Source organism: Myiozetetes cayanensis, unplaced genomic scaffold (assembly GCF_022539395.1).
Source record: "Myiozetetes cayanensis isolate MyiCay16 unplaced genomic scaffold, myiCay2020 scf2-11, whole genome shotgun sequence".
Taxonomy (NCBI): Eukaryota; Metazoa; Chordata; class Aves; order Passeriformes; family Tyrannidae; genus Myiozetetes; species Myiozetetes cayanensis.
This window is the reverse complement of record NW_026087411.1, coordinates 100,588,023-100,599,592: the sequence shown is the minus strand read 5'-3', so window position 1 is coordinate 100,599,592 and position 11,570 is coordinate 100,588,023. Positions and strand designations below refer to the sequence as shown.

The 11,570-nt window shown below is 39.4% G+C and overlaps 1 protein-coding gene across 1 annotated transcript in view; it reads left to right on the top strand.

The window, feature by feature from the left end:
• The first annotated feature begins 5,539 nt into the window (after window positions 1-5,539).
• The window catches only part of NOL10 (nucleolar protein 10), a 50,332-nt gene continuing 44,301 nt past the window's right edge, over window positions 5,540-11,570 (top strand). The window contains exons 1-5 of the mRNA XM_050315285.1: window positions 5,540-5,663; window positions 6,087-6,132; window positions 6,853-6,951; window positions 7,744-7,821; window positions 9,581-9,618. Coding sequence (XP_050171242.1) covers window positions 5,598-5,663; window positions 6,087-6,132; window positions 6,853-6,951; window positions 7,744-7,821; window positions 9,581-9,618 — 327 coding nt within the window. The 5' untranslated portion in view covers window positions 5,540-5,597. The remainder of the gene's footprint in view (window positions 5,664-6,086; window positions 6,133-6,852; window positions 6,952-7,743; window positions 7,822-9,580; window positions 9,619-11,570) is intronic.

The window sequence follows — 11,570 nt, the reverse complement described above, 5'->3', positions numbered from 1 at the left end:
CCTCCCGGACCACGGTAGGCTGCTGTGCTTGGTGCGCTGTCACAGCTCTGACTCCGGCAATTTTGCATCTTTTTGCTGTCTTTTAAAGTGGCACAAATAACGCAGAGGCCATTAGTTTTGTGTTGAACACCGACTGCCTCCAGCAAGCCTGAAGGTTTTGGAATAACTAAAGAAGCTTCTAGGAAACTCTTGTTTCTGGGACTTTCCTGGGCGCTTTATTTAATAAGTGGTGCAGGAGCCTGCGAGGTAGTGATGCTTTCGCTCCTGGTGATGCTTCTTCCTCGGGATACAGCTGTGGCTGTTAGTCCTTACCAAGTCTTGAGCCTGTGTTATGTTGCCTTAAGCTTGGTTAAGACATTTGGGAGTGTTTCATAGGTTGTGTGAAGCAATGTTCCTGAGAGCCATCTAATACAGGCATGTTCTGAAGGAAACGAGTGTTTCAACACCTGCCTCTGAAAAGCATCTCTGCAAGTGAGAGTCTGAGCCCCTCACAGGCAGTTATCCAGTTCTCATCTTCCAGTTGAGCAGTCTAATCCCTACGCAGTCGTACAGCACTTAGGCAATCTCTCCTATTACTGAGGGCTTATTTTCTTCAAAAGACAGTGCAAAAAGACATGTTTCTGTGTACCAAATGTAAATGAAGCCCCACAAAAAATTAAACGGAAAGATGCTCCTGGTTTCCCACATGACCTGTTGTAAACAGAGAGGGTTTGAGATGCTGGGGACAGGCAGGTCTGGTCATGTACAGAAGAACTCTTGACACTTTCAAGAACTCAAATGAAGACCTCTGATGAGTTTAAGTATCTTCAGCACTCAGTAGAAGCATCTGATGCAAGGCATCGTGTAAGTTGTGCTTTAGGTAGCTAATATGCAGGTCAAGGTCTTAGGCTCTAAATTTATAGACTCTTCAGATTAGCCAGCAATTCATCTTCCTTTGCTTCTCTTTAACATTTTTAGTGATAAATAAAAAAGCAACACATGTGTGGAGGAGAAGAGTCTCTACTCCAGAAAAAGACACTGAGATTTGTAACTGAAATAACCACTCTGTGGAGGCTTTTTTTGTTTATTCTTTTTCCTGTCTAGGCTAATTATACATTCTTATAACTGCTATGATTCTAACTCCTTTCAATCATAGTCCCCTAGGGCACAACAAAGGGCTTTCCAGAAAGCCAAAAAGTTCCAAAAAATTAACATATGGGTGTGTGAGATGGTATTCATAGAAATAGTGATTATTGTCTAATTTTCCTTTTTTTGTTTTTTTCTTTAAACTATACATTTTAATAATGAAAACAGAATTAACTGATGTTCAAGCATGTACATCATATATATCTACCCACAGACTAGTAGTCTGAAATGTATAGTAAACCTCATCACCTGGGTAAGGCAGGTGATAGTCCCACCTCAAACCAGTTTTCACTGGATTCTTGCTGCAGGCTCAAGCTGTGGAAACACTTTGCATGATTAATTTTAGAAATGTTACATTCTCATAAGCTTCTTAAATTTAGAATTGTGTAAGTTGACGCTAATGTGAATAGAACAGAAATGTTTCTTGATGCAGTGGCACTAGATTTTGGGGATGCTTCTGTATGCATGTTATGATGTTATGACAAATAAAGTAAAATCCAAGCTCAAGGGTTGTTGAATTTCTGGATTCTACAATATATGCTATTTCCTTCCTAAACATTTTTATAGCAGCAATGCAACTTTTCTTATTTTTCCATATGGAAACATTCCATTTGTTACTATTATTAAAGTGAAAATATTATGCTACTTAATTTATTGTTTTCATAGAAAATTATCAATCAGGCATGATGTTAATGTCTAAACAGTGTCCTGTTGAATGCCTTCTATTATCATATTTTCTGGTTTTATTGCAACTTTTTATTTTTTACCCCATTACATATTTTTCGGGCTGCATGAAGCAGCAGTAGAGGTGGAAGGGGAGAAGCAGGCAGCACCACATGCTGTGGGACAAGGAGAGTGTGCTGCAGTCTGGTGGTAACACAGCTCTGACAGCTCATGTCTCCTCAGCCATTTCCCTGGCTGGCCCTGCATGTGGTGCCATGTGATCTCAGAGCTGTCTAATTCCCTCATGATCATCACGTGGCTTTCTATTCCCTTTGATCCATCAAGGCAATTAACTTTTCTGTGACTCTGCCTCTCTCTGTATTTATGAGTACTTTTTCAGATTTCACATTAAGGAGCAAAATTCTGCCTCAAAACAGCAGTATTGAAATATCCTACTTGAAGTATCTCCCAAACAACCTTCTCAAACAGATAACCAAAACTAATTACCTAGACAATTATTACACTGATACTAACGGGAAAGCTTGTTTTAGTCTTGCAAAATAGCAGCCATAGAGCTGTAGTTCTCTATAAAACAAATTATACAGCTATTATGAGCATTACCTATTTAGTCTTTTAACAATGTGTGGGTGTTTTTCCCTCTGCTTAAAACCAATCTTTTTAATCCTACTTCCCAACCCCCTTTCACTATTATTGCAGCAATATATTTAAAATTATAGTCTAAAATATTTCAATAAAGGACCTGTTAAATAATTTGATAATGGATAACAAAGTATTATTTAAATGAAAAATTTTTCTGTCTACCTTTAAGATTAGTGCATGAACTACTTATCATAATTTCTTAGCTATGTACCTATTTCTCAATTATGTTAAATAATATTTGAATATTGATTATTCACTCTCAGTGTTTTTATGTGAAGTGCAGCAGAACCTTCTTGATGAACTTTTTTTTAATATACTGAACATGAAAAGAGAATGTATGTGACAGCTTGTCCTTAACATAACCATACGTAGGTGGCTACTGCAGGGGCACTGTCTAGTTGTCATTAAAACCAGGAAACGTAACACTCAGTTTGCTTATCACCACTGTTCAGAACACTGCACCACCATTGCCAACATCAGTACTGCACACAGCAAATTCTGACACTAGAAAAAGAAAGAAAAAGCAGTAAATTGATTTGCTCTTTGTTGAAAGCATCCTGTTTCTCACCTATTTGCAGTCAGTTCTTCTACCTGCTCATCTATATTCATTTGACTGGAAAATCTAGATGTATATCATTACTATGTGCAACAAAAATTAATTATATACTTTTAAAACTCTGTAGTCAGTGTAATGGGCAGATTTGGCTGCTCTTAAGTTATCTGGATTGAAATTTGAATAGCTCACATTCTAGTTGATCTTTTCCCCTTCAATTTTCTAAGAAGTCTTAAATGAATGACTGACCAGGCTTGAATTTATCAACTTTTCATGAAAACTAAACTTGACTGAAAAGAACAAAAAAATAATTTTAAGACAGTTGAAATAAAACACTGTTCCCTGCTGTGCAGTCAGAACCTCTAGGTTCTACCTTTCTTTGTTTGCACTACAGCCAGCTAAATGCATCCAGGGAATGGATGAGAGGGTCAGGAATCCTCAGGCAGTCTAAGCTAAAGAAAGTCACATAATTCTCCTGACTGTAAGAATCTCCACTGTTTTATATCTCTAGGAATTCTTTCTCCTGACTCTGTTGAATGCCTTTTGAGGTGCCCTGGAGCATCCTGTTGAGCCTTCAGCTGCTGTTTCAGGGTAACACTGGCCTTCTGTCACACCAACCAACTGCCCGTGTGGATGCCTGGGATTCCTTAGGACATTCTGAATAGCTGTCAAGTGAATTCAGCTTTAAATGTCTATTAACAGCTCACAATGCTCTAATTAGGTGGTGGAACCTAGACATGATGGAGCTCACTCCACAGAAGACACCCAGTGGCTGCTGCACCACACTCCTCACGCTTCATTAACTGCATTTACCAGGGATGAGATTCAGCTGCCACAGCTTCTAGTGCCACCAGAGATGTCTCTGTATATCCTCCCTGGCCTCCAGATTATGCTGCAGGAGGGCATGGTTTTTCCATAGGTCTTGTGTCAGCCCCATCTAGGTGCCCTGGACACTATACAGCATCTCAAATGCCACTAGAGAACTTACATTTAAGCAACTGAACCCTCTGAAACCGGAGCTTAAACACCCAGCACCCACACAGGCATCTATATTTAGGTGTGCTCATTTCCCAGGAATCTCAGCTATAACAGCCTCTAATACAAACTACAATAGAGGCCATTCTGGTCATGATCATTGGTATCATCATTGTTGCAATACATCATCCAGGGGTCCATGCATAAGACCTACTTGAAACAGCTTCTGTTTGCATCTTATACCAGAATTATGTATTGTTAAGAATTTAGTTGCAATTTTCATTGTTTCTTTAAGATGTGTATAGATTGGATAATAGATTATTTCAGTCTTTTGTAAATTGGAACAGGAAACGTTGGAATTATTTTCATCTTTTTTTGTTGTTTTTTTTTTTTTATGGTTGCTGGCAAGGTTCTGATGAGCCAAATCCTGGATTCACTGTTTTCTACGGATAATGGACACAGTTCACTACAGGCTGAGAAAATTAAGCTCCTCTATCAAGGCTGCCAAACAACTCCAGCCTTCCTGATTTCACATGGAGATCATCCAGAATGGGACCACAGCTGGCCTGACAGACACCTCAGTAGCACTGGTATCTGAGTTTTGAGATGAAACAAGATTAGTTTTTGCAGTGGAATGTATCATAGAAACTACATATAGCTGAGCCAAGTGATTTAAAGGGACTAACCAAGCAAAGTAAAGAAATAATGAAGAGGGAATTAAGGTAGCCAGCCAAGCAACACCAAGTTAATCTATAATCAGGTGTATTGTCTTAAAGAAGTGCATAAGGCAGTCACTTAGGACTTTGGGGGTCCATAGATGACCACCAGATTCCTGATGAAGCCCCTCATAGGCCTTATAAAGATATGTATATATGCCAATAAGTGTTGGGAAGTGTCATAAATATGTAACAAGAATGCGGGGAATGAAAATAGAATAATCATATAATGCAGACATATAAGCTGTAGTGAAGATACCTCTGGGTGCACTTTGGCGAGCCTGATTCCCAGGGCACTTGGCCTGCTGTGATCATGCAGCGCATCATAATAAAGAATGCCTGCTGCCTAAAACTCACAAAATTGAGTCTCTGAGGTTTCTTTTAGGAGCCGATTTTAGGCAACAGCACCATGACTCGCCTGATGGACACCTCACTGGCACCACAGCCTGTCAGAAGCACACTCTGATGGGACCCCGACCTGCCCGGCTGACACCTCAGTGGCACCACGACCCGCCTCAGGGACACGATGGCACCACAGCCTGCCTGGTGGACCCCTCAGTGGCACCACGACCCGCCTCAGGGACACGATGGCACCACAGCCTGCCTGGTGGACCCCTCAGTGGCACCACGACCCGCCTCAGGGACACGATGGCACCACAGCCTGCCTGACGGACAGACCGGGCTCTTCCCGCGGGAAGCCGCAACAGCGGAGCTGTTTCGCTGAGAGCTGCGGGGCCAGCAGAGCTTGCTGTGCCGCAGGTTTGCTGTGCTTCCCTCGCTGCTTCCCCGAGTGAGGGAGCGGCAGCGCCGCCGATCCCGCCCGCCCGCCGGGAGGCAGAGCCGGCGGAAGCGATCCCGCCTTCCGCTTCCCCTGAGCCCGGGAAGGGGCGGGCACGGCCGCGGCCATGCAGGTCTCCAGCCTCAACGAGGTGAAGATCTACAGCCTGAGCGCCGGCAGGAGCCTCCCGGAGGTGAGGGCGGCGGGGAGGGACGAGCCCGTCTCGTCCCGAGTCCCCCAGCGGGAGCTCGAACCGCGCGGTGCCGGCGCTGGGCTGAGCCCCGGCCCGGCCGGCCCGGCCCATGTGCGCTCCTGCTGGGCGTCCTCACCGAAAAACGGCTATAAGTGTTCTTTAAACTAAAAATGCAGCTTCAGTGCGTTAATTCTCTGAATGTAGGGCTGTTGTTCCACAGACCCGTAAGCAGCACGACTTTGTAAGTTGCCTCGGTGTGCAATCGTTAAACTTTACAGTGGAAATTTGTAAAATAATCAAGAGAAAAAGAATGAGCGGGCTAAATAAATGTCTTATACTTCAAATGCTTGGATAAACTTTAAATGATTCTCAGGTTCCTGTATGAATAATGAGCTTAAGACTGATGTACATATTTGTTTGCAGTGGCTTTCAGACAGGAAGAAAAGAGCTTTACAGAAGAAAGATGTGGGTGAGTTTTCCCCTCGCAGGGTCCTCAGCTTTACACATACACAACATTCAGGCCCAGAGCAGAAACTTCACTGATACGAGGAAGTTATTTCTAGCTCATATTCTAAACACTACAAATTTAAAGCTACAAATAGTTATTATGACTTTTTATATAGTTTTATCGGAACAGAAAACACCAGTGATGTTTTAAATTTCAGACATTAAAATATTTGGCTTGTGGATTGTACAGAAACCTGATGGATGAATTCCATGTGTGGCTTATGATAAAGTCAGACTGTAAACTCCTCTGTGTTACTATGCTAATGTAAGAATGCAAATTTAATCATTTTAGCCGTAACTTGTCATGCAAAATAAAAATGACTATTTGGAAGCGTAGGAAGTGTTGCATAAGAAACTTAACGAAGAGAAAAATGCACAGTTAACAGGGGATGGAATGGAGTTAACTGTGTAAAATGTGTGATGAATATTTGCTACTATATTATATAATAATTTGTTATAGTTACCTCAGAATAGTAATTTACTTGGCACAGAGCTAGCCTGCTTCTCAGTGTTAACAGACTGTTAATCTGCTTATAATGTGTTAGTTAAGATGTTTAAAAGATAAAATATCTTTAAAATGTATTCTTTATATTCAGTTAGCTCAACATGCTTCCTTAAGAAACCATTATAGCTTTTTGGACTGATACAATTGTGCTAACTTTGGAATTTTTTTTCCTTATAGATATCCGTAGAAGAATTGAACTTATTCAAGACTTTGAAATGCCCACAGTTAGCACAAAGATTAAGGTATCAAGAGATGGACAGTATATTATGGCAGTTGGTGAGTTAAGAAAGCGTCTCTCTGTAGCAGAGGCCAGAAGTCCTAGAAAATCTTGACTGCAGAATGACTTAGGGTTTCAGGTAGAATTGATAAGAGTTCATTTTTTAATGTAACACTGAACAAAGTGTTGGAAGTTTACTCTTAAGGTGTGATAGAATGGCTGTCTTGGTAGGGGTGCCAGTTCTGTTTAGAATACAGAATTCTTAGAAACATAGAATGGTTTGAGTTGGAAGGGATCTTGGATGATCATCTAGGCCAACCTCCCTGCCACTGGGGTTTATAACACAGATAAAAACAAATCTGTTTATAATACAGTTAAAAACTAAGTTCTGAATTATTTTTATTGTATGTATGTAAATTTGCTTTAAATAACTTCTGAATATCATTATTTGAGTGTTGTTTTATAGGATGGAGGATAATGCTGCATTTTGTAACTGTCAAAGCAGGACCCAAACATGAGTACTTTAGTAGGCATTAATAGTATAGGGAGCCATGGCCTTTCAGACTTACTGGAAGTTATTATTAATTCTGTTATGATATACCTGGTAATCAGAAGAACCTGCATACAAGTAGGGTGTCTGCAAGCACCAAAGACAAAAATCAAGCCATAAGCTTGTGTTCTTAAGAGGCATATTTTTCCAGTCACAGAGGCTTTGGGAAGATCAGAATATTTATGGTAGAAATACAGTAAAGTCTGTATATGTGAGATACTATATGTTTTTAAAAAATGGTTTAATATTACCTTTTGGTTTCATTTTTTATTTTAAATTAAACATCAAATTATTGTTTCAGGAACTTACAAGCCAAGGGTCCGCTGTTTCGATACCTATCAGTTATCCCAAAAATTTGAAAGATGCTTAGATTCTGAAGGTTAGTATGAACTATGGCTGTTACTACAAGATGTCTTTCATACATAATTCAGGTTGGACTCAAGTACAAATTTTTCTCCCTATGCTGAGGGGACAGAATGTACTTTAGGGGAACACAAGAATCTGGAGTGAAACATAGCCTAGTCTTTACCTCTCTATTTTTCCCTTGTCATCCCACTTCAGAGTTCTTCCCCTCTTGGAGTGAGTGGTGTGAGGAATGTAAGATTTACCTTGAGGCAGTAACTGTGGGGCTCAGGGGGTGAATGTGGCTGAAGTCTGTGTTCTGTTTAGTGAATGTGACATGGGTACAGTGGCTGGGTGGTTGCCAGATCTCCCTTCTTTCCCCTTCTGTGAAGCAGTCAGGTAAGCGAATGCACTGTGATCGCTCTTGTTTTCTCCCTGGAGCCCTAGCTCAGCACATGAGTTACAGGGTAAAGGGAATTCCCTGAGGGGGAATTTTGTTTGTCTGGTTTGGGTTTTTTGTTTGTTTTCTTGGAAACAAGGTACTTAGGAATAGATGGTAGCATGGCCAAGGCCCTAATGACACCTTGTTTGCTATTATTTTGGAGGGAGAACAACTGTGGTAAGGGAAGGAAGGAGCTATCTGCAGCAAGGAGCTACAGTGGGAAAGGGAGAATTTTAGGAGAGTTTTTTAGGGTACCCAAGTTTGGGTTTGTTTGTTTGTTCATTTGTTTGTTGTTTTTTTTTAAGACGACCGATATGACTGAAAACTGGAATAGAGGGATGACTAAAATAATGAGGGGATAAGCATATTCATTACAGAAGAACAGAACTAACTCTGATGTGTGCAAAACTACTGTGAAAATTAAAACTTGAGAACTGCTGAGTTAGCTCAGGAAAAGGGTAGAGGCATGGGGGACTCAGGACTGCAAGGAGTCATTTAGGGTGAAGGAACAGTGCTACAATACAGTAACAGGGGAGGTGGTAGGGCAGGGTTTCAGAGAGACTGGGGAGAGGAGGTGTGGCAAGAGTGAGACCCACTTTGAAAGATGGAGTCATTGTAATACTAAATGCTTGCTGGTAATTAGAGCTTAAAGTAAATTTTTTTTAACTGGCATCTTACTAGACTGCAGAAGTATGTTTAATTTGAAGTATAGTATAGAGTCACTTCAGGTAACTTTAAATGAGTTATCTCATTTAAATGGAACCAATTTAGCTGAAGCAGCTGCTCCCTAATGTTCTCAACACAGCTCGTTTAAAACTAGGCAAAGTTCAGTATGTTACAGTGTTGAGTATGAATAGTAACTTCCACATTTGTGATTTTTTTTTGACCTTAGAACTTTTTTTGTGGAAGAGCTAACCCCTTAGAAGGACTGTCATGTGCCACTTTATGTATATGTGTCCAGATTCATGTCATATTTTATCACCTTTGGTGGAGCACCACAGCTTCATGGACCACACACTCACCAAAAACCATTTGATTAGACCTTCCCTGCACCAATGAAAAAATACATGGCTGAGCATTGTGTTGAGGAACATGTCAAGTATACAAGAACGATAAAAAGATTACAAGATGCTTCATATGTTTCTAAAGTTTTAGAAACTACTTACTGGTTTGCAAATGAAGCTGTATAATTAAAGATCTTATCACAGTGCCTGCTTTATGCATTGACACCTGTGGGGAATACTTACATGACTAAAGATTAGCATGAGTGTAAATGTTTTCAGGATTTATGCCAATGTTTGCAAATAAGTTTGCTTACTTAGTTGACTTAAAATTCTCTTGCTCTCTCCTCTAGTGGTTACATTTGAGATTTTATCAGATGATTACTCAAAGGTATGTCTAATGTTTTCAATGTATAAATGAAAAAATTGTTTAGTATGTATATTAAAATGCATTTTCATATATAGTAAAGGCAGTCAATCAACACAACTTTTGGAACAGAAAAGTTTTTTTTAAAAAGCAAACAAGATAAACATTTTTTGTACCTTTAAAATGTTGTTTGTTTTCTTTGTCTCTTTGTATTATAATTTGCTTTACCACTTTTAAAGTCTTTTGTGTAGTATAGAAAAACTTCAAATAATGATCTACCGTACAAACAAAATAAGGTGAAAAATGGAATTAGCTCTTTGTTGGATAACGTTTAGTCACAATCTTGTGTGATAAGTGGTACATAGATGCACCATTTTTGAGGTGTGGGATAGCTTATAGGTAAGTTAATAACCTGATTTGTCAGTGTTGTAGACATATGAATGAGGAAAAAATTGTGAAGAGAACTAATGTCCTTTTTAATTTTTTTTTTTAATTTTCAATTATTTCTTAAATGAAGTGCTGTACCTGAAGGAATCACCTGAGTTCTTAGGACCATGAGCCATTTTTTAGGCCCAGTACAGTTAAATATGAAATTTAAGCATATGTAGTTTCATTAGGACAAAACTTTGTTTTGTTTTGTTAGGTATTTATTTTACTACTTTTTTTCTGTGAAGAGACCTTACCATTTCAGGTACAGGTTTGTTTTATTAAATACTCTATTTAGAGACAAGAACATCTACCTTTCTAGCTTTTCAAAATGTTTCCTTGTGAGATTTCCAAGGAAATGCATGAATTTAAGTAACAGAAGGTCACAGCTGGTACTGTACTGTACTTGTTTGTGGGAAAATGTTTCTGGTTGTACAGACCAAACAGTTGTTTGTGCGACTGAGCAAGATGCTGTGTTTTCAAATATTTTTCTGGTTGGTTCTGAGGAGAACAGCTCTTGTGTGTTTTTAACTATTACTGGTACTATATTTTGGACTGCAACCCTGCTTTCTCAACTTAATACAACCTTGTTTTCAATTTTATTTTCCTAGAACTTAACAAATCCTCAGAAAGAAAAATAATTTCAACTAGCTGTCATGATGTTGTGGACATGTTAGAAAGAAGGAACAATATTTGAGAAATTACACTTGAAATTCTTAGAATTATGAAAGTATTGATTCGAATTGGACCTTCAGATGTCACTTACTGCTTGAACAGTTCTGTCAAAATCTGCAAGCATGGTGATGGTTCCACAAATTTATTGAATAAATTGTTGCAATGCTGCACTGCCTTGTCATAAAGAATTTTTAGTTCCTGTCCAACCTGCCCAGGAAAATCTTAAATTTTTACTGTTGGTACTGCAAAGAGGGGGGGTTTGTACGCTTTGTGTTCTATCCCTTTTCTGTTTTGGTAGTCCTCTTGATGACTCTCAGCATCCCCCTTGAATTGGAGGGCTCAACACCGGACATGCTGCCTCACGCTCTTGTAGCCAGGGAAAGCATCGTCACTCCATTTCTGTTCCTGCTATCCCTGTAAGGTCATTTTCATGGAGAGAGCACCAGTTGTCTTTCATTCATATTGATACCATAAGGCCTGTTACCCTTCTGTGCTCTCCTAAGTTTTAGACTTAAAAATTTTATACTTGGAATAGGTTTTAGACTTGAGAGAGAATGATATCTTTTTTTTTCCACGGCCTTTTGTGAGAAGACACTTACTTTCACTTAGTATTTTTGCTACACACCAGTGGTCCTTTTGCTAACCTTAGTTTATAGTTTTCTCTGACCAAAACTAATTAAAGAAGAAGGAGAGACAAACACAATTTACGGTGAGTTGTATCCACTGCTAATGAAAGAGGACACAAACATATTCAAGTCCAATATTGTGGAAATTTATCTTAATATAGAAAATTATTGGAGACTATTAGACACTTATTAGCAGAATATTTGTATGTTTTTGGTAGCTGTCAAAAACTTCCTGAAATCTTGTTGGAG